This window comes from Bombus fervidus, chromosome 13 (genome assembly GCF_041682495.2).
Source record: "Bombus fervidus isolate BK054 chromosome 13, iyBomFerv1, whole genome shotgun sequence".
Classification (NCBI taxonomy): Eukaryota; Metazoa; Arthropoda; class Insecta; order Hymenoptera; family Apidae; genus Bombus; species Bombus fervidus.
This window is the reverse complement of record NC_091529.1, coordinates 6,397,558-6,422,262: the sequence shown is the minus strand read 5'-3', so window position 1 is coordinate 6,422,262 and position 24,705 is coordinate 6,397,558. Positions and strand designations below refer to the sequence as shown.

The 24,705-nt window shown below is 32.4% G+C and overlaps 2 protein-coding genes across 4 annotated transcripts in view; one reads left to right on the top strand and one right to left on the bottom strand.

Moving 5' to 3' along the window:
- Lovit (loss of visual transmission) overlaps positions 1-24,263 on the bottom strand; it is a 33,936-nt gene extending 9,673 nt beyond the window's left edge. Inside the window, exon 1 of the mRNA XM_072016036.1 lies at positions 24,252-24,263. The gene's annotated coding sequence lies outside the window, so the exon portion shown is untranslated. The remainder of the gene's footprint in view (positions 1-24,251) is intronic.
- On the top strand, positions 939-23,302 carry LOC139993884 (synaptic vesicle glycoprotein 2A). 3 transcript variants are annotated; one of them, XM_072016042.1, is made up of 11 exons: positions 939-1,198; positions 13,605-13,655; positions 14,004-14,165; positions 16,717-16,879; positions 17,069-17,190; positions 17,507-17,748; positions 18,005-18,331; positions 19,060-19,204; positions 19,584-19,743; positions 20,732-20,859; positions 21,108-23,302. In XM_072016042.1, the coding sequence occupies exons 1-11, from the start codon at positions 1,168-1,170 to the stop codon at positions 21,176-21,178; spliced, it is 1,602 nt and encodes a 533-aa protein (XP_071872143.1). In that variant the 5' UTR covers positions 939-1,167; the 3' UTR covers positions 21,179-23,302. The 3 variants fall into 3 exon arrangements, with proteins under 3 accessions (XP_071872143.1, XP_071872142.1, XP_071872144.1); XM_072016041.1 differs by lacking the exon at positions 939-1,198 and adding an exon at positions 10,369-10,638; XM_072016043.1 differs by lacking the exon at positions 939-1,198 and adding an exon at positions 10,729-10,995.
- Positions 24,264-24,705: the final 442 nt, after the last annotated feature.

Here is a 24,705-nt window from a genome sequence, read left to right as displayed (position 1 = left end):
TGCTAATTCTAAATTTCTAAAAATTTTACATTCTGATCTCTGAATTCCAGTTCCCTCAAAATCCGTCCAATCTCGTAATTTCTGTATCTTCACTTTCTATTGTTATCATTCAAATTTCACAACAGTCTTGTACAGTGTTTGATTTAGTTTTTCTAATTGAGTCTGGTTAAGAGTAACTAAGTAAAGTAGTCTAATTAAGAGTTAAACTAAGTACCATCGTGGACCTGTAAATTCTACAGATTTTCTATCTTAACCCACGATCCTCATTCCACTCCTAAAATTCATTCAGTCCCATATTATCAGATATCTCCATTATTTCGTTTTTGCAAATTTACTACGTTTCTACAAACTGTCCACCCTAATCGCCTAATTATCTTTCTACCCCTAAAATCTATTCAACCTCATATTCTCCAAATATTGATCGTCTCTGTTCATAACTTGCCGATTTCTAAACATCCCAAATTTTCAAATTTCCAAATTTCCAAGTTCCCAAGTTTCCAAATAGTCAAATTTGTAAATCTTCAACTCTTTAAGTCTCAAAATTTCCGCATGATATAAGAAAGTTTAAAAAATCGGGAGGACTTCAAGAACAATAGTAACGTGTAACTGTAAACGTGAATTTGCTTCACGGTGGTTTGCTTTTGTCGTAAATACCAAGAACGACGAACAGAACGAAATCAAATATAGCCCCTGCGTGTGTTTTGAAAGCAAGGAAGAACGAAGATAGAAACGATGTCCTCCGACGAATCGACGTTAATGGGAAAACCTACACAAATGAAATAACCTTTCATGAGCATTTTCACAGTTCTTATTTATGGCACGTGTGCCTGGTGCCAGCTGAATGTCTCTCTCTCTCTCGATGTTTCTTCGCAAGCTCGGACAACGACACACCGATGCTCTCGCTTAATTTCGAAGCTCAGTCAGCGTTGTGATCCCAGGGCTGATTCATCGTGTGTTCGATCAGTTTCTCTGTGATCCTTGATGAGAGGATATAACAGGGAAGTGGTTGAGACCAAATTTTGCTCTTTTGGCTGATTTAAATTGAGAAGAAGAGGAAGAAGAGGAGGAGAGTGCTAGAAAAATATCTTTCTCTAGTAGAAAAGATAATTTTTCTTTTTGTATTTTTAATTTTAACTTTGCTGTGAGGACAGTTTGAGGAAGTTTGCAATGGTCGATATAGAAATTGAGAATGAAACAGGTAAGTTGGGTTATTTTTGGATTACTATATTGCCTTAGTTACAGAAAATGTAAAATTTTTAGTTAGAATTTTTAGTTACCAGCTTCGTTATAATACGTATAATACAATTTCAACCAAAAGGTAGAAAATATGGGGAATTTCAAATTTCTCAACATATGTTGGGAAATGGAAAAGCATTAGACAGAATATTTTAATCTGTAAACTTATTTTGTTTTAATTACTGAAATTTTTGTTTTCAGATACCGTCATTTTTTATATTTTTTAAATATTTTTTATATTTTCTATATTTAACATTTTCTATCTTTCTTTGTATCTGTTTTCAATATAAAGAAGTTGGTGTACTATTTTAGAGTGTTTCCAGTTTAGCGATATATATTGTCAATATTTCAAAGTTCTCAATTCAAAAAATCAATCTGTATTATTAATACAATATTGTCAATATTTATTGACAAAGCGCATTTTCATTGGGAACCTTGAAATATTGACAATATTCTTGATCGTCTGAGGGCATTCTTACGAAAGGTTCATTATATTGTTTATTGTTCAATTAGATTATGCAAAATATATTTTGCTTTAATTGGATTACACTGCATTTCTTAATTGGATTATGTAAAACGTTTTTCTCTTTATAATTCGATTCTTTGTCTATCATTGAAAAAGAAGATAACGTATGAGGTATTCTTCTTTATATTTATGGCACCTTTAATAGCACATTTCTGCAGACTTAATTGAAGAAAAATGCAAAACGTAATGAAATAAGAGATCTTTCGATTACGACACTTCAAGACAACATATAATATTTGGATACCACCTATAGTATTACCGAAAGTTATTTTTAACCTTTATATATTTTACTTAATAACAAAAATAATAAATTTTGCTAAAAGAACATTAGTAAAACAATTTTCCTAATAACACAGTGAAACAAATTTAAATATAAATAAAAAGTTAAGAATATCTGTCTATCGATAAAAGATACTATTTATATCAATAATAACTAAATATATCAATACTATTAATCAATCGAGCACTGATTAATCTTGTATAATTAAAATGTACTAATATAGAAAGTGTCTATGATTCGCTTTATGATTTGCAACATCGCTAGTTATCAGAACTTCCATGCATTATTCTTCATTTGCAAATCAATTAAGAATTGATATTGGAATTGGTATTGGGATTAAATTGCCGCAATATATATTTAGAAGTCTTAGATCATCGATTATTATCTATCGCAGCATCTTCAATCTAAAGTAATGTTAATGAATTACACAATACTAACATATCAATGAATTAGAAATTTTAATTAGCAAATTGTATCAACATTTATTCTAAAGAGAAAGAAAATCAAAAGATGAATATTTAAAATAACAGAAGTTGTTGCTATTCTTTCAAACATCCAAATTTTGAAATTTTCGAATCTCTAAATTTCTATATTTCCATTTCCATATCCATATTCTAATATTATTATAATTAATTAATGATCGCTATTATGATGAAAATGGGAATAAAGGAATAAAAATTGTTTGTACGTCTACAGCATTGTTTTACTGGAATAACATAATAAACGAATGAAAAGTATAGAATGGGAATTCTCTATCTTGGTCTTTCCGCACATTGCAATGTCAAGGACGCTGAACTAGAACTATCTAAATTGCTTTTAATTCACCATTCTCGTTGATTTATCTAATGAAATAAAACATCTCGCAGCGTTTACGACTTGTCTTTCTTTAAGAGCTATATATAAAAATATAAACATCAACGTAAATACAAACGTCAACATTTTTTGAAGTTTCTACCTTAAAAAAAAAAAAAAAAATTCTTTCGAAATTTTTAAATTATAAAATTTCGATGATTAAATTTGCGAATCGTTCAAATTTCCAAGTTTCCAGGAAATCTTCAAAACTTCCAAATTTCTAAATCTCAAATCTCTAAATACTCAAACTTCCATACAATATGTGTTATATTTGGAAAACAAAGAAAACTTAACATGCAATAGTAACGTCATAGTAACGAAATAAAACAGTATCGTGGATACAAAGAGATATCGTGGAAACGATTTCTAAAAGTACCAGTATGTATTTACGAAGATGTTTTATCGTGTTGCTGGCGGAAGCATATATTTCCTGTTTTAGTATACAGCTCGTGTATCGTGCACACAGAGATGCACTTAATGCAAATAACAACGATAATATGTCGTTGTTATGTGATTAAGTCAAAAAGTGAAAAAAGAAAGTGAGATACGGATAAATTAATAAACAATAATAATGTCTGTCATTGAACTTAATCCAAGTGACAAAGACGTTTCGCATCTTAACTTTAAAAAATAGTAGTCTAAAAGGAGAGCTCTTTGTCGCAGGAGAAAAGTCCAAGCAGTAGTTCTATAATCTACATCGATTTATGGCAGAGGGCCAATAGCGAGAAAAAAGAAATTCTTGAGCAACAAACAAGATGTGTAACAAATGAAATTTACCAAGATAAAATGAAATAAAATTCGAACTGGATAAAACCTCATGAACATGTAATAAATCTATAGAAAATAAAAAAGAGACTGAACCGTAGAAGATGTAAAAATTATTTAAAAATAAACAAATATCTTCGATCCAAGGAGAATATGTAACGATCATTGTTAATATGTGCAATTTCTTTGTTCAACTTTATACAAATATTTTTTTTTTAAACCATTAAGAGCCTATCTTCATTAAGATGAATGTGAAATTGGAATATAAAAATTCGCAATAAGATGAAATATTATGAAATTTGTATGATTTCTCGTTTAAAACGACCGGTACGTGGTAAATGGATAAACCTGTAGAGGCTGCTGACTACCTAATGGCGCGGCGTGCATGAATTATTAGCGGGCAGCATTTTTATCGTCAAATAAACTCGTTATCGAGTGATATAATAATGCAGCGCGCCAATAACAATTCGCAAATGAACTAGAATGAACAGACTCGAACCGATCCGGTTTATCAGTACGTGTTCCTTATACATTTTGCGTTTCTACGTTTCGTCAAGCGATTCTCTTCGTCGAATAGATTAAGAAATTTCGATCCCTTACATTGTGTAAAAAAACAAATGTGAATATTGTTTACAAATATAGGAACCTGTGTGGAATCTACGAAATCTAAATTTTTGAAATACATATGTATTTATACTTGTACATATATGTGAATATTATAGAAAATACAAAAAACACGAAATGTGTTTAACATTTATTATATGAAATCTATTGTACGAAATATAAGATCTACGAAATCTATTCATAGATCTCTAAAATTGAACGAAATGTTAAAGCAGTTGAGTATAAGAATAAATAAGCTTTGATAAATTTAAACGATGTATAAAAGTGTCAAATATCGATTTATATGTTATACGTATGTGCATATCAGTAGGTAAGGTACGATATACAGGATGATGCAAAAGTTGATATTCAAAACGAGGATTTTGCTTGTTTCACCTCATATCACGTATAAATCTTTCTTTGTTTTTACCAAAGATTTACACGACCGTAATTCTTCTAAATGCAACACCAATTTCTATTCTAACTTTTACTCTATATAAGTTATTGAAGATTTTTATCGTGTAAAAATATATGGTACGAAAGAAAATTAAACTTAAAAAACCTACTTAATCGAAATTTGTCGCAAGTAGACACCTGTGACCCAAAAAGATACCAATCAGATTACATCGTCAAATGAGGATTCATGAATTTCTTTTAAGCAGTTACGCTTTTTCAGGCAATACGTAATGTTTATTTAAAAAAAAAAAAAAAAATACCAAACGTATCAGAATTTTCGATATACTCCCAGACGTTAGTAATCCACGGATTATAAACAAAAAAAAAAAAAAAAAAAAAAAAGAAAAGGAAAGATATCGATCAACGTTTTCTAATCCATAGATAAATTAATGTGAATTATCAATTTTTATATCAATTTGAAAAATTCCACTCGTCATGCGAGAAAAAGAAAGGAAAAAGACGAAGTAAATATTTAAAAACAAGCATTACATAACGTAAGCAAAGAAATGAGGAAATAAATTTCTAAAAAGTAATTTCCAGTTTTCTGTAACCTTGTATAAACAAACAACGAACCATCCTTCGAGATGCAATAGCATCATTGTGTTCTTGACATCGTTTCGATTTAACATGCTGGCACGTGCGCAAAAATAGTCAATGGTGAAATAAACCCCGACGCGACTGCGTTTCGTTCGTTCGACGGAAGTTGAGAATGCTTTTGGTCACACGCTCAATGCACATTTTTCCACCGTTTCCTCATCTTTTTTCATTTTCCTTTACTATTTGTTCGAGAAACGCGTGATTATAACCAGATTTTAATAACATATTTAATACGATTTTTATTACGGAAATTGATTATTTAAATGATATTTGGAATACTAAAATCATACTGTTGATCCACATTAAAATTAATTGTACTAAAATATTGCTCACAATGAAATACTCGAAATAATTACACAAAAATAATGTTTCTAAAAAATGTTAAAATATTATCGTTAAACCAATTAAAATATATTAATTATTAGAGCGTCGCTTAGATGAAATATCAAGGGAGATATTCCTTATTTTAAATCGTTATTTAGTGTCTTTATTGTTAATTGCCACCTGATTGTGTAATTATATATAACTTTAGAATTTGCGTAGGAAAGTCGTCGAATCGACGTATGTATGTCTGCGTTTATCAGTTTAATTGCCTTTATCAGGATCGATAAGGCTGTAGTTGCAAACCTGAAGCGGGCTTCCCTTAATTAGTGTGATTTATATTTATCAAACGATTGCGAGGTGTCTAAATCATCTGAACAAGACTCTCAACAGCTAGATTTATCGTTTGTTATTAGATCGTAAACAGGAATCCTTGTATCTCGTTTCTTCTCTTCTTTCGCCAATGACTGAGAATGTGATTCACTCTTCATGCTAAAAAGATGACCTGGAAGATTTTCTTTCTCGTGTTTTCAATACAGAGATCTTCGTCATTTTTACACATATAGTATGTAACAAACAAAATAGAGCTATTTGTATAATGCCTGTTTGAATTTAAATAGATTAGAATGTATAACTATAAATTATAATCTAGAACCACCATTGAAAAATATATATCGCTTTCTTACAGTATGTTTCTTTCTTAAAGTATGTTTTCTTGCGGAAGAAACGAACGAAACACTACTTCCAAATGTAATTAAATCAAATTTATGAACAAGAAGAGTAATGCTTATAAAATAGGTTCAAATGTTCTTCTTCTTTTTTCATATTTAACTCTAAACCGTAGGAAATCACCATTCTACTCAGGACACAATTATTAATGATATGACGCATTTGTAGGATACAGCACAGTGTCGTATAGAACAGGAAGAGCGACATAACTGCTTTATATCGATAAAATTACGAAGATAAACGAATAAAAGTTTCGCAATTGGTCGAGAAATGTATCTGTAACATTTTCATAGTTATAGCTCAAGAGTTGCATTTTTTAAACTCTCTTTTTTTTTTTTTTTTTTTTTTTGCAAAGCTATGATATGCAAAAACGAAGACTCTACTTGATACGGAGTGCAATGAGGATTTGAGCAGTTCGTCTAGAGTACTAAGATAGTACTAAGGACAGGAATAAAACTCAAAGACATGGTACAGATCAACGCTACATCAAAGAAAGATTGTTACTTATGTACATATATTTAGCTATATTTACTCATGAGGGAATGATGCGATTCCTTGTGTAAAAATAAGCAAAAGATATGGAATAAAATTTTCTCATATTCGGTTTAGTTTTTAAGAATATCGAGTTTGAAAATTTATCAGGTATACTTGAATATGGTTAATTGCAGACTGGACAGAACTAGATAATCGGGACAGGATGTCGTTCTACGTGTGAAACTAAATAGAAGACGTGGAATATTATTTTTCCGTTTAAGAATTCATTTTCATGAAGATAGAGTCTGAACATGTTTAATTAAAAATCGGCCTAGTACATGCGCATGATAAATTTTTCAATTTCTTTTTTCACGGGAACTAAGTCGAAAATGAAAAAATATTATTCTATATTCTTACACAAAGAATTATATGTAACTAACAGTAACCAGTATTTGTAACCAATTTATTTCCTAAGCATGTAACGAGCGAAAGCTTAACACGGAAGTAATAATAATAATAATAAAAAAGACATGTAAAAACAAGCAGAAGATAGTAATCGATCGAGTGTCTCAAGATGGAATTTCCTGGTGTCATAAAACACGAGGATTTAGCCCACAGTCTAATTATATACGCTCCGTTATACGTTCTGTTTTTTTTTTTCGTCGCGCATAAACCGGCATTGGACAGGTTTTCTGCCATTTCTATCCCTCCTTTCGTTCGACTTATTTAAACGGAATCAATATAATAGGCGAACGCGTCGCTCAGAAATTTACGATATCTAGATTTCTAAAATCTCTTACACGAGATGCAGAATCCACGAAATGTAGATTTTTGAAATCTGCTACATGAAATATGGAAAATGATGTAATTTAGCGTCAACTACTGCCAACGTGTTGAAAACATATTCGCTGTGGAATGATATGGAAAAATATAAATTCTTCACTGGCAGTACATACATATTCATGAAAAATTCAATAACTACAATGTCCTTGTAAAAGATTATTTCATAACGCAAATGCATAATTTCAAATATTTTTTAAATATTTTAAGTCGCCTCTTTCAATAATTTTCTAGCACAAGAGAAACCTTGTTTTTATTTTGAGAGTCGACGGTCATGTACATATTTTAAGCTCGTATACTTGTAGCTTTTCAGTCCTTATCTTCAGTCCTTTTCTGATAGAAAAAGAGTTTCGTTACTGTTTAAAGAACTGACCAAGGAAGTAACAATTATATTTAAGAGAAAAATCTAGCAGAATTTTATACGATATGTAAGATAGATTGAAAAAGTAAAGTTGGCATAAGTAAACATTGAACTTCAAGAGGATATTTATCTGTGCGTTTCATGCAACTTTTCCAGACTTTAATCGGGTAGATTAGTTTATCTCAATTGCCGTGTCCGATGCACTATACTAAAACTAAAACACACTATACACACACGTGAAACTTAAACACACTATAACTAAATTTCTGCGCTATCTATACGGTTAATTAACGATAATGCTTAATTTCGCCACAACTCGAAAGAAACAAGCACCTCTTTTCAAACTTATAAAATAAAACAAATGAACGAAGAAACTTGAGAAGCTATGTAGGGACAGTGCAGGCCAACGATTCTCGGTATTTTTTTTTTACGAGATCGAAGGTATCTCGCAGCTCCAGCTGTCGGAATTGAATATTTAATTATTTTAGTTTTGTTTTATATTATTTGATTAAATTATAATTATCGTGGTAACCCGGATTTATGTCCTAATTGGCTTTAGAGTGAACAACGAAAGTAAAAAAATATTATTAAACTATATCACACAAACTATAACTTTGTTGCAAAATTAATCTATTAATTAATACGATAATAGTGCCGATTATATATCTATAAACTTTCAGCTTTCGATTAAGATTCCTCGTTTTCGCCCTTGCAAATAAAGTATCGTTCGTAGATTATTGCAAATATGAAATAGACGGAAACGAGTTAAACAAGGCGATTGTAATTTACATAAAATATGTATAAGACAAGAACGAAGAGCTAATGATTTCATTGGTTGAACGTATATCAAATGAGATTAATGAACCAATTAATAGTCAGAAATTATCATTCAGCCAGATCATTTTCCAGCTAAGTATATTTGTTCCTTACGTAAGTAAGATTTGAAATTCGAAGAGACTCGAGCTTCTATTCGGTATCTACTATAATCGACGTCATTCTTGGAATCTTCCTCGTCTAATCTTTCATTCTCGTGGAATAATAGAATCAGAAGTGCTACTTCAGCTATTCGACTTATTTCGTGACAGAAAATGGTCGAGATTAATCAATTATTAATTAAATAGAGTAGATTAATTTGGCTTCTAAGTAGCTCATGCACGTATTTGTTTCGAAATAGAAATGAAGAAGGAAGTTCGTGGGAGTTTATGGGGGTTGTAAGTAGGATAGGTGTTTCACGGAAGAACAAGGGTGAGCGAATGCTCTTTGTACGAGATGTAGGATACGGAGAAACATCTGCGAGTACATATATGCCTGGATGAATGAAAGGCAACTGCGAATGACGTCACTGTTTGAAGGTTGATGTACGGAAGGCAAGGTAGATCGACATCGCTTGCACTCGACATTCCTATCCAAAAGTTACTTTTCTCAGAAAAAAAAAAAAAAAAAGAAAGGGAAAAAGACCTAAGTCCAAATGAATTTGACTTCTCATTTTGCTTCTATGATAATATAATCGTTATAAAACAAACATTCGCAACAAATAAAAATATATATATAAATACTCGTGACGAATATGATAAAAATGAACTTCCGCTAGACGAGGAGTAAGGAAATCGTGAATCAATTAATTCTATGGCCATTTCCGTAAGTCACCGATGTAAAAAAGATTATGGATCGTAATCTGCTATTCGACAATACAGTGAAATACACATAGAGCGACAAAAATACAGGATCTTTTATATGTGTATTAATAAAAAGGACATCCCCTCGTTGCAGATATCGCAGCAAAATGTTTCTGATTTGGTATGACAGGAGTTGCAATTCCTCCAGAACGCTGCGAAAATACTTATTCGATGCTTCAAGAGGATCCATCTTTACGAACGTTCGATCGCGCTCGTCGTCGATAGAAGCAATCAATTTCCGGCTATGCGGGGGATCGCCAAATGACGAACGAATCGCTCGTCCACCCTTGCATTTCTAAATTTCACTAAGGCGGAGCGCTCGCTCGTTTCATCTAAACTCTAAACGCAACATTGGAACGTTCTAAGAATGCACCAAAAAATGCTTGTTCGATTCTTTTAAGCGTTTAACGGCAGAAGTAGCGTGCGATTGGTTTCATGAAGTATTCTTGCGAATGTTCGGCTCGGTTGAAATGACGAGGAGGAACTGACGCGATGTGCGAGTTTCCGACCACTTTTTATAACGGAGATAAGAAACAGCCGTTCGAGCAGCCGGCGAGCAGAAGGCTCACACGCCAAAGATAACCGAGAATATCGAAAAGCCTAGCTAAAGCCTATGGAACGGCGGCAGCAGGTTTATTGTCGTGAACCGTTGAGGGGGGCGGCGCAGTCGGTCGGCCGATCTCGTGGCAAGCGAAACTCGACGACCGCGGACACTCGGTTTAGGTCGGTTCGACGGTGGTTCGACGAAAGCAAGGACGCGTTACTACCGCGCTATTATACCCGCTAGGGAGATCAGCGACACAGCACAGCGCAGCGATGCGTTAGTTGCGCGCGCGTACGATGTCGGGCGATATCGCTCGATTCGAGAGCGAGCCGGCCGCCTCCGACCCGCTAGTGTCGGACGCCGTTTCCACGTTGCAAGGTAACTCTTTTTCTTCGCGTACGTCGCACGTTTGTTTTGTGCCCTTTCTTCTTCTTAACGCGCATCTAAGAGCAAGAGCATTCTCTCGTGCCCGTTTAGTGCAAACTCATTTACACCAAAAAACGTTTCCCCGCAACGAACGCGAACGAACGTTCGAGGAGATTAGATCGAGCATCTATAGAATACGCGATAGTTATATTCTCGGTTCGATCTTCGCTCGAACCTGTGACTACGATGTTCGATGGATGGATTCGGATGTTTATCGTGGGAAATTTGAAAATGCAAAAGTGCGCAGAGTCTCGCGTAGTACGTAGAGATATACGAACTATTCTAATACAGTACTCGCTATAGCGTTTAGTAAGTAAAACGACTTCTTACCTAGATTGTATTTTATCGTGAAACCAAGATCCAATTCCTAGGCTATCAGGCTGAAACAGATAAATAGAATACAATAGAATAAGAAGATTCTTATTCTATTCGACGGTTCGATTGGACGAACAGTGGTCAAAACGGTATTTACGTTTCAATTTTGCACGTTCTTATATTTACAAATTTCCCATAAATGCATACAAATGCATAGTCTAGTTATAAATAGATACATATGTATGTAAATATATCTATAGATATATAGGATGAATTATGATCTGCGATAAAAATAAAGTACAACGGGCAAATTCTATGACTCGAAGGTGGAAATGATGTCTTATGAAGAAATAGCTTCGAAAATTTAAACGGGTTGCTTACACGTGATCGATACTTTGTATGTTTCTTTTCATTACAAATTATTATACCACATGTGTTTCTGTATTGCATATATAAAAGTTTTTGTTGCTTGTTATTAGAAGCTGTGACATTGTAGTAACGTCAGAGACGGAGGTTCACCGAAAATCATAAGCTTATCATACGAGAATAACGTAAACATGTTAAAAACAGAATGATGCTACAATAATTACTGTAACGCAAAAATAGTATTTTTTCCAGACATTACATTTCTATCGTACAAACTTTATAGAAACATTATTCTATGAAATTCACAAACAAGCACGATTACAATCGCTGTAATAAAACGGCATTGACGCATTGCGGTAGTTTGAGAGATATTTGCCTGGCCCGTTGCTTTTGGTGTTTTATTTTTATCTGAATTGCTTTACCTGCTTCTTACTTGCGTCAATATAGCATAACGATTTGCTTGCTATTGAAAGAACTGACACCGTATTATGAAGTTAAAAAATTTATTTACACCAAGTATCAGATGCACGTGTAGGCGCATTTTCTTTTTTCTCGAAGATGAAGCGCCTCATTTGTATCACAAATTAGAGAATAGCAAATTTCAAAAAATAAAATTGGAAGTTCTTGAATTCGATTTGGATTTCTTTATTATAACAAAATTGTAACAATTATTTCTTTGGAAATATTCGTGTGTCATTTTATATTATTATATTAATAGATAAATAATCATCACCAGCGAAAACAAAGAAACATCAGTAGCGTTAATAAAAAATTACTATCAATGAGTTATAGCCATAAGAAACAAATATAATTAGTCATAGGTGTTACCGATGGTGATCCGCTGTCTCTCTAATTCGAGCTTAATCTGATACTATTGTTGATACACTGAGACCAAAGAAAAAGAAAGAAAAATTCCGATATCTAGTTACCAATGCTGATGATTAATCTAAAAATTTAGACTTAATACAAGCGTAATCTGAGACTTAATTCCAAAGACTAAAACAGAGCGGTGTATTTAAATTTTATTTAGCTTAATTCAATACCATTTTAATGGCTCACAACTTCAGCCAAGAAGTCGTACAATCATGATCGAAATTCAATTTGAAGTTAATCCGCGTTTAAGCCAAAGTTAATAAAAAAATAAATAACGATCGTCACATCTAACGCGATACAATCTAAACTTAACTCGAAACCGTTCTTATCGTTTCAAAATTTCAAAATAGAGATAAGTAATGGCTTACAAATAATTATCTACATAGGTATTTAGCTGTGGCTCAATCTCTCTAATTAAAGATCTTAAACGGAAACTCAATTAACCGTTAATAGTAATAAAAATTAACTCGCAAATAAAATTCTAGTCAAATTTAATCTCGTAGAATTATCTCGACTCAAATATCGTGTAAAACTTAAACTCGACCCTCCAAAGACTAAAACAAAAGAATGCATTAACCCAAACCTGTACTCGCGTTAATGTGAGATATAATTAGAGATATACGTAATTAGGTCATTTCCATAAGCAACGTCGTGTTTATATAAAGTCCGGTTCATTGCCATCGATCAGCGCTATTATCTCGTAAACTCTACGCTAGTCGAAAAAGTATTGGGTTGATAACTAAGTGATTGCGGATTTTGTCAATACCAACTAATAACAAAACCTGCAATCACTTAGTTGCCACCCCAAAAAATTCTTTTTTTCGTGAACTTTGCCAAATGGATGATAAATTGGTTCCTAAACAGATATTCCTCTCGTATTCCTAGCAAATACTCAACGAGTATACTCGACGTATTACGAATCTTTACGTATCTTTGTACATCTTTATGTATTTCACGTACATTTTAATGGATTATCGCTAATAAAGGTCAGAGAAGCGTAATGTATCGAAGATGACAAACAAGTGTGTAATTCCAGTGTGTTGCAAGAACAAAGAAGTGTTTTGAGTAGCGTTGCGAACTGTTACAAAGACGCGAGCGAGAGGAACGATTTATAATTTATAGGCAAGAAAAGCCTTCGGAAAGACTTGGTACGCTTTTGTTTTCAACGGATTGGCAGAGGGACGTAGCACATTCGAGGAGTGTTTTTATTCTTGGAATGAACATATGATCACGGTGGCGGGTCTGACTTTCACGTCAGCCTGTACGGTTTCTCATTCCATCTTTCTTTCTTCTATCTCCCCCTCTTTCTCTCTTTCTCTCTTATTCTTTTTATGAGTAACCGCGTTATTTTCTCGTATTCTCAGGCACCAAGCAAACGGCGGAAAGCGTAGCTCAAGATGCCGTCGACCAAACAGGTATGCGTTTCTTGGGTTTTCAGTTTGAGGATGTTGAAGAGCAAGGATGAATTGACTCGAATACGATTGAATTTTTATTTTAAATGAGTCAATCGAAGGTCCCGTAACCCAATGAAGGGGGAAAAATACTGCTACTGTTATTACTAGCCGAGTTTTTATTTTTACGATATTGGAATAGAGACGAATGAGTAAATAATTTTGTATATCTAGAAATTTTTATTCTCATCCGTGTTTCTTCAACTTAATCTCTTGTATCTTATTTGTATGAATTCACAATTCACAAGATCAAGAACGAGTATGCAACGATAAATACGATTTATTCTAATGATTCGTGGTATCTTTCCACAGGGTTTGGCAAGTTTAACCTTAAGGTTATGGCCGTCTGCAGTCTGATCTTCATGAACGTGGCTTTTAGTATAACAAGTATCGGTTTTGTATTACCATCAGCGGCATGTGACTTCAGAATGACCACTGTTGACAAGGGACGCATGAGCGCCGCCCCCATGTTAGGTAACACTTGAATAATCAGCATCTTATTAATTATATATCAATGTTTCTTCCGGCATATCAACGATATCATTAACTACTTTCATTTTTGCATACATATATGACAACAACAATCCTTGTCTGTCACTGACATTTGCTTGACAATTATTTTATGATCATGTAAGAATTTTATGATTGTATTGTTTGTAATAACTGTAATAATCTATTTAATTTAATTACAAATTATATTTTTTTATGGGCTTACCGATTTTTATCGAATCACTAATCGTTCTTATCGCATTTGTTATTTGCAAATATGAGCGAGGATTATGTAAATTTATTTTTAACATCATTTTATATATTGTTGCCTGTAGTTGGGAAATACATTTTTTGGTACCAAAGAAAACTATGAAATAAGAAATGCAAGTCTGTTCTAACCCGGAGGAAAAGGACTTATAAAAAATAAATAAACAAATAATAAAATGATAATTCTTTAATAATTCTTGTTAAAAGAAACAAGATATGTCACTTACAAAAGTTTCATTTCCGTGCTTTAATATGGCTTATTTGCTTCGTATAATGTTTTTTTATTCGATCGATATCACTTTAATACTGTTATCAAATATGAAAATAGCGTATATATATTACATTCACCTTATCACTATAATGAAAATGTGTTGCGTGCCTTTCCGAGGCTCGCCCCACACGCCCTGGAATCGATTTCCATGGTGTTTCGCCAACACGTTGCGTTACTTACATTAGCTCAACAGGACATCAAACCGCGTTCCTTTCGAGTTACATAAAAATCCTTGTGAAATTGCAAGTTATTTTCCACTCGTTCAAGCCTTCTCACTTTCCTTATTTATATACGGACAGCCAGATATTCATGCAAATATTTATATAAAAAATGGCAATCACAAATAGAAGAATTATTTTCATAAAAACGATTAAAGGAATAAAACTTAAATACAAATTTGTTGCGCTTAATAAATATTATAATAGATGCTGAACTTTGTATATTTCGTACTTTTACATATTATGCGCATTTTTACACTTTTAAATTTCCCGTAAATGCATAACAAAATTCCGCTATCTATTTCTATCGAATCCAGTCTTTTTTATCCATTCATTCCCGTTTGCCATCGTTCGTTCCTTTGTCTGTGTTATTCCACTTTATGCGGTATAAATATTGATGACGATGTATCGGATTTAAATTTTTCTCTCCATTTATTCACCTTTATCATGATTCATTTCATTGTTCAAGTCGTTTCTGAAGATAATACGGTCTATTCTCTCTTCTTCCTCTCATAACTCAATTAGTATAATTTGCAATATAAACACATCTCTATATCTCCATGAAATTTTAGCTTTATTATAATAGTTTATTTCATATTACCGCTTTGTTAGCAATGTGAACAATAAATAGTATTAATAATATCCTTTAATTTCTATCGAATTAATACTTTTTTATATATTTGTCCACGCTCGATAACGCGCGAAGACGTTCTTTGGTGATCGTCTTTTTTAAAGGTGACAACTAATGTACAAACACTAATTTGCACAAAGAAAAGCTACACGACGAGATAAAGTTGATTCATCGCGGTGTGGATGAGCGTCCGAGAGGAAAACTCTTGTGCAAAAGTATCCAGACAGCAATGCTCTTCAAATGGAACGCAACATAAATTAATTGAATCGTAATGTGCGAAAACCAGGGACGTATCGTTAAAATGTTCATACGTGGTTTCCACTTTGTCAGAAAATTGATTTTTCAATTAAAATTTTCTACACAGTTGAACATATCGATGTTGCAATATTTATAGCTTTACTTTTATATTCTTTTATCACTTAGCTCTTCGTATCATTTAACTACCTAGTCGGTTAATTGATATTTCGTCGGGTGTTACAAATTTTTATTTTACTATTATGAATTTCAGTATTAAAAATTGTATACCGATATTAATATTTAATTTACTATTATTCTAATATTAAATATGAAATTATTATTATCATATTCTCTTGTGTTAAACATAAATGCTCTCTCTATAATCTTTTTTCACATTCAGCTAATATATCACGAATAAAGAACAAGTCATTGAACTTGTTTGCCACGAAATTTTCCGTTCGCCGTTAGCATAATAAATCGTTTAAGGAATAAAGCTGATTATTTAAACATACCACTAGCACGTAGTAAGAACGACTAACATATTCATGAAAGCAGTGGCAGGAGACACGGTCAAAGAATTACTGCAATCGTCTAGATGACACCTGTCGAATACGAATAATTAAGCCTTGAAAGGTTACATGATGCAAGAACGTGACTCTTTGATCGTTCTTTGCTATTTCTATGCAACAACTATCGATTATTACGCGATAGATAAGGAATATTCATTAGAAAAGAATATGTTAATTTTTTAAAATACAAAGAACAGTCTACGGATATTTATGCATTTATGAAAGATTGAAAATAAATAACCAACTAACATTGTCCTGACAATATTTTCTATCAGAAAAAGTAACTAAATAACTAAAATGGTTTCCTTAAGCGTCATCAATCTCTCTAATTATGAATTTATAGGTATGTTAGCAGGTTCGTACATGTGGGGTTGCTACGCAGCTATCAAAGGGCGAAGGATATCGTTACTGGTCGCGCTATTTCTACATGGTATCTCTGAATTATTGGCGTCGGTGGTGCCATTTTATTGGGTCTTCCTGTTTTTGAAATTTCTAAGCGGTGCAGCGTTAGTATTATTACATTTTATTCCACTTAAGCAGAATAACAGATAGATGATAAATTTAATGACCGTATAATACTTTACACAGTAAAAGTTTGATTATGTTTGATTAAATAACACACGATTGACAATCTTGATTCCCTGTGTCTAAAGTGGAACATTTTATTTCACTATCGTGTTTAATTATTGCTTCAGTATGAATGGACAATCGGCCGTCGTTTTTCTATATTTGGGTGAATTTCAACCGACTAAATATCGGGACAAGATGCTCTCGTGGATGGAAATGGCTTGGGTGGTTGGAATGATCATTTTAGCAGGTAATTGCTGTCAAAATTTACGAATTATAATATGTCGTTAATTTAACCTGAAGTATAGATGTTTCGTTTGTAAATTTTTATAAGATTCAGTAAAGAGATTAAAGTGTTAAATTTTCTATTGAAATCAGTTTTAATGGATGTATAATGTATATGTTTTACGTTAGGTTTTAACGATAATAATCTAACGATAACTAGGTAATTTTTATTAGGAATAAAAGTTCGTAAACATAATCCTGTATTATTTTTAAATATTTCACTCTGCCTGCATTTCTTTCTCAAAATTTGTTCAACATTGCAAACTGTTTGGAAATTTCAGGCGTCGGTTGGATTATTATTCCGTTGAACGTGAACATCGAAACGGACGGCGGTTTCTTTTTCCATTCGTGGAATCTTTTCGTGTTCATATGCTCCCTTCCAGCCTTGTTGACCGGAACTTGGTTGCTGTTTTTCCCTGAAACGCCAAAATATCTCGCGGAGACTGGACACAACGTTCAGATGCTGGATGTTTTAATGAGAATGTACTCTGAAAACAGTGGAGAGCCACCGAAAGAGTACATAGTAAGTATTTATATTCGCTTTTCGAGTAACAGAAATCATTAGAGAATTTCTCAGAAGTTGAAAGCTGCTGTAAAAATATTTTGAAGATGAGGGAATTCCATCTGCAAGTCAATTTCTCTCAAACTCGAAATCCTATGTAAATTAAGCTAAATGCGAGTGATATTTCTTTTAATCCTTGATTTGTTTATTTGATAAGAATATTTCTGTGATAGCAATGAAAGGAAAGAAACAAAAATTTCTGATCTTCCATTTTCAGACAAAGCTTCGAAACTGCGAGAATAACAATTTAAACGATTTGGTGCACCGAATAATGCACACCAAAGAGAGAGAAGATGTGAGCGAGAAATCCTTCGAACTGATGATAACTGACATATACATGAAAACCATGATGATACTGAAGCCACCGTTTCTTTGTAGAACGATTGTAATGTGTCTGATCGCATGTTTCGTCACATCCTCTTATTACACGCTGACATTATGGCTGCCAGAACTTTTTCATAGATACGCGGACTTTCAGGAGGCGTATCCCAATCAGACGGCTAGCGTTTGCACATTGAAGAGCGCGAAAAATGTTACAGAAATAGTGAGTGATCGAATAACAAATATAAATATGATTTCTAGGTGAAATTTAGAGAAATTTTTCAATATTTCTCAAATATCTCGTTCATAATTTTTTTATCGTTAGACGAAAGAAGAAAAACGAAAAAACTATATATATATATATTAGACAAAAAGGTGAAAATCATTGTAATAGGAATTTTTTCTAGTAGAGAGTTGGCTCTCGCAACGAAATATCGCATGAAGTAAATTTACAATTTGTAATTGTAATTATTTTAAGCTTAGAAACTAGAAAGAGAGATATTGGGACGATTGCCAAGGAGGCATTATAGAATAGATGAATGAAAAGTAGTAATTTTTATATAAAATTTAGTAGATAATTATTCATTTGTTATTCGTCGAATTGAATTTTGCAATGAAACCTCGTATAGAGTAGATGTGTAGTTTGCAATTGTAATTATTTTATGAAGAAGAAATTGTATTATTCTACATTTAGAATTTAAATTAAAGAGATATTAGGATGATTGCCAAGAAGCAATTGCAAAATAGGCAAAAGCACGGAATAGTTTGCGATATGTAGATAGAATACAAAGATCAGATGTTCGTTGTTCATTGCGTTATTATCTATACATAAAACTCTATGTATAGTATGTTAGGCGATTTTAATTGAATTCTAGGATAACTTAAAAATTACTTAATATAATAAAATATTAAATACTATTATAGTGATTTAATGAGAAAAATTTTGCACAGGATATGTCAGACGATCCGTTCGGCTGCAATTCCAGAGTACAAACTAGTGTGTTCGTGCACACATTTATTTTGGGTGCCTCGTGTATTCCGACAGGGTTGATATTGCCATTATTTGTTAACTACTTAGGATATAAATTTTTCCTCGGTAAGCAAACAAATATTTTTTTCCTTCTACCATTACGAGATATATATATTTTTAGTTCAAAATATATTTTTACCTCTAACACATCCGTTGCTATTAAAATACAACTAATAATCCATGAATTCTTTGCCTTCCTATTTTCATCAAGGATTTTATCAACAATTACGTCAGTGGCATTGTTTAAATTAATCGAATCTATGCACCATATGCGCCAAAAGCAGTGGATGTGTTAAATATATTTTTGAAATTCTAATTAACTTTATAAGTGTACTATCGAGCAATTCGAATTTATCTCTTTAATCTCTAATTGATTTAATTTTCTTGCTTAACTTGAGAAATTATTCTATCGACAGATATCGAATAATTTTATCTGTCATTTCAGTGATAACAGCTTTCATTCCTGCTGTCGTGACGGCTTGCCTCTTTCTGGTGGAGACGTCCACCCAAAACTTGGTTCTTTCGTGTGCCTATGAGTCCGTCACTTCCGTTTGCTTGAGCGTCGTATATTGCCTTTTAGTCGATCTGTATCCAACGCACTTGAGGTAATCTACCCACACGGCATTCTTACTTTTTTCCTATACTTAATAATTCTAATACTAAAAATATAAAATAAATCCTAAGAATAAAAATAAATTTAAAGTATCTTTATTTTCTTAATCGTTTCGCAAATATTTCAAGGGAATTCAAAGAGATCGTTCGTGAATTCGATAATTGCGAGAGTATGAACACCTCTGTGATTTACTGTAGAAACTTGAAAAAATTTCATCCTTCCGCACGAGTTTTCTAAAAAAAGATCGCCACTTGTTTATTCTCTCCAAAGATATGAAAGAAAGTTTATTGTGTGCTTATCGATCGATATAAATATCCCGGTATATAATGCTTATTTTTTCGTCTGTGTCAACTGGTTTATTTATAATAGAAACGATCATTCTTTCCGACGATCGAATATTGAACTAATCTGTCGATCTCGAAACATTATCTCGAGTGTTCTTGCTTTCAATACCTACGATAAAATACTTGTCTTCTTATATTATTATTATCGTTATCATTTATTAATACCATCATCATAGTTGTTAGAGAACGTTATGCAACTTGATTTTTGTAGATCGAAATTGCAGTTACGTTTTATTGCGAAATGTGATTGAAATTTTCGTCATTGATATTTGTTTCATAAATTGAGATTTATGTAGCTGTTGTTAGATGTCTTTGGAATTATGTAACTGGAATTAACGTTATTATCGTAACAGAGAGACCTTATCGTTGGAATATTAGGTAGAGATCTATGATTAAAATAGAAATTGCGTTCTTAGGGAAATTTTCGTTATTTCTTCGTTATACATTAACTCAATAATAATGTAAAAATATTGAAAGTTAATTACGATCATTACCATTTACTATTTTGTAACAGAGTCGTGTTATCATCGACGTAAATTTATGATTCTTTCCGAACATAAGAAAATTAATTATCCAAAACTGTCACAAAATTAATGATATAAAGCTTAATAATTTTCAAATATGATTCTGTTTCAGAGCAATGGCATCCGGTTTGTCTGCCTTTATCAGTAGAATAGGTGCCATTAGTGGTACTCTAATGATCGGATACTTGATCGACGACTATTGTACATTGGTAATTGTTATCGTGGCTGCTCAATTATTCCGTACGTATTCAAATTCCATTTTTTTAATTAGGTCATAAATTATCTCCGTACAGATGTATTGTGTCGTATCAACTTATCACGTTTAAATAGCGATAATGTCGTGACAGTACTTGTTACATCTGTTAGACTACTCAAATTCATTCAATATCTGCAAATATATTTATAAGTTACTTTTAATTTAATGCTTTCTTCCTTATATAATGTCTTATCGAATATTTATAAGCGTAAAATTTATTTATTTATTCCAGTGAGTGGTTTGCTAGCCCTGTTTACACCAGGAAGAAAAAAATCGAAAGCGATAGACGTTGAGAAATCTTAACGATAGTACGGATTAAGCTAAAGAAAGTGAGACGAAAGAAAAGAAATAATCAAAAAGGTTTTTACATTCACAAGAAGAATTCTATATAATTTCCTTTTCCTTTTTTTCTTTTTTTTCTTTTTTAATAATGTAAACGCATTTCGCTTGGAAACAAGAAATATAGGCAATTTTATCGATGAAAGAATTTAATTAAATTCGGAATAATTAGAGGATCTCTTATTTAACACCAGAAAGTGCAATCAGAACGACCAATTCATAAAGATTGGTAAAAATTATTATTTTCATTAGTAAACCTGACATAATTATTTGCAACTCTTTAAGCTATGGTACTTCTGGTGTTAAAACATCTTTACTTTTCCTTAAGTTCTGTCAAGTTAAGAGTATGAAAACATGTTATTACTTAAATGTACGATATAATATTACAACTTAAATTTAGAAGAAAGATATTAGTGTTAAATTTACAGTATTTCTTTCTCGTAATGGTTAAGAACGTTAATGTCTTCATTTCTTGTTAACGAATTATATACTTATCTATATACATATACATATATAGAAACACCATCTTCTAATAATTAAACTATCGTGCCTGTGTACTTTCTGCGTATACTTTATCACGGCCGGTGTCTGCGTTATTTTATACATTTTTCTTAATACACACCGGGCATAATTTAGTATACTTTAAGAGGATGCCTGTTATTGATCGAATGTATTTTGCAAGTGAAGATTCTTCTTCCTATACAATGGCTACAAAGAGTAGCGGCACGTATTTTCCGATGAAGCATCTTTTTTTTATCAGGTCGTACATTTCATTTTCACAGTATTAAATTGTTGCAGTCATATAGTACGAAATCTCACGTACTCGGAATTAATTAATTAGTACGTAAATACTATGATCAATACGTACAATGGTGTGCCAATATATTTTGTAGCCACCGTATAGATATTTGTAGCCGCGAAAATTTTACGTGATAGTTTCACGCAACGCACACAATGTTTGTGAATACCCATCAAATTCGAGAGGTTCACGATGATGAAAGTATATGTGTTACATATTTTTCTACATTTCTAAAATATTAATACGTATCTTCATCGAGCGTCGTATACGTTAGTTAAAGAGTATACAGAATCTTTGTTTCTTAATTAAAATCTCTTAACATGTATTCCGGGATATTGTACTTTATTCTTCTAATTTATAGAAGAAAAATGGCTATTTTGTTCTCTTCAGAATTTACAGAGCGATTTGGATAGGGTGTGAATAAAATTTAGAGAAACTATCGCGGTTCGAATTTGTATTGTTGTGATAACGAGGGAATAAAATTAATATGAAGTGTCCTTTGATAAACTTTGAGAAATTTGGATTTTACATTTTACTAAAACGTGAAAAGCATTATGTCGTAGTAAGAATGACAAATTTTCTCAAAGAATAAGGAAAGTAGAAAATGATAAATCTACAGAATTTATCGCAAAACTGACTTGAAAGTAAATTGTTCGACTTTGTCTTAGTATTTTAAAAATCATTTGTCATTAAACTTATCATTTTTCTGTGGCAACAGAACAATTTTAAGTTGTAATACTTGCACGTATAATTACTGTGAAAATAATTAAGCAATCGTTTAAAAATTTACTACACTCGTTCTGAAATAATCTGTAGAATATTCTGTTAAAATATTATATACAACGAAAAAAATCTTCGAATAAATAGTTTAACGTATTTAGTACTTAATACACATACAGTAGTTTAAAAAAAGCTAGGCAGGAAATAAATGCTCAATTATATAAACCATTATCACGACGATCTCTCGTATTGTTAACGCAGTGCCACGATATTTCTTTAACATTGCAAATTATACGGTGTTAAGGGGCCCGCATACGATTAATAATATTGTCAATATCGCCAAGTATTGTCAAACAGTGCTCATCGTGTGCAGATCCCTTTACGAAGCTTGATTCGATCGATCAGCCTCGAACTCTATGTAAATGAATATCGAACGCGACGATCGTATTCCCGACGCGTGTTATTCTTCTATTTTTCTATGTACGAGACTTTTTATATTGTAGACTGTTTATATGCCGGCCATCGAAGTACAATAAAAAATATGTTCTTGCTGAACCTATCAAAATCAATTATCGTCTATTATTTTTTGAAAGTTCGAAATTTATATAAAGTGATATCAAAATATTGTTACCGTATAAAGGAAAATTTATTGATATCTCTTGTCAGTGATCTTAAAAGGACTACGGAAAAGAACGCTACTTAAATCAAGATTTCTACTATTCGTATAAATTTTGAAACAACGTTTTTATCTACAAAGAGTGATGAAAGATATCGATAATAATTTTGGAATTTTTAAATCCTTTATGTCCGAGAAGAGTTCATTTATATTCTGCTATCGATAAATCTAGAAATTTCAGTTGAAATAGAAGTCTTCTTTACAATCTTTTTGAAACCACTGATTTTATGGGACACAAAGAAAGAAAGGATCTATTAATTTCATAACCGCTTACTGATAAGAGTTCATATCATTTTATGTTTTCGAAAACATTCGCGTACAACTGTAAATCTCTCCCTTACGAAATACCCTAATTCATAAACACCTCCTAAACCTCGTCCCTCCTTTCGAAAACCTATTTGTACCAAAAACTCATTCTATTTTTGTAACCGTATTTTACTACTTTGTATCAGCCTACTCGTTCAACATTGTTGACATTGACACGAAGCCTAAACGGTGTGTTTTGCAATTGGACCACGGCCACTTTTAAAGAAATACTTCTAATTCCTTCCGATCTACTTAGCAGTTTTTCTTTTATTTTCGCGTTCCTCTGTTTCACAATGAAATCTTAATTAAATATTGTAATGGCGAATATCGTTGTTTGGATGATAGCAATTAATTATTATTTTTTTCTCGCGACGCATCGATGACGGAGATATTGGGATGGCGATCGAATATTTGGCGCGAATCCACCGATCGCTTGCCAACACAGCGTTCGCGCGCATGCACGATATGCGAACTTAAGGAAAATTACAGGCTTACCTTGTCGATCTACGATTTAAACGCTTAGTTTCGTTTCATACCTGACGCGACCATTACTTCTCGATTAGCTGCCCTTTTATATTAATTCCATTCCGACATATATGTATACCGACCAACTCTTTTGTTTTGTGTTGCAAGAAGAAGACACGATACAACGATTTCGTCTTGAAAACTGATTTCAGTTAGCCAATGTGAGTTTGATTAATAGACTGCGGGGATATTTATGCAAATTCGTATCTCTCTGAGTAAAATTTAGAAAATATCTGTTTTGTCCAGCAGATATTACAACGAATACTACGCTTGAAATGCTTTTGCATTTAATGCGCAGTCAGTTTGTTGTAATTCAGTTTGTGTTTTTTTCAAATAAATTTGTGGATTTGGTGGTTTGTGAGAGACTCGGTGGAAAAGCTGCAATAAGTTGTATGTAAGTTAGAAAACGAGATAAGTGCGGGTAACATAGAAAATATAAAATTGGAACTAGAGGATTTTATTATC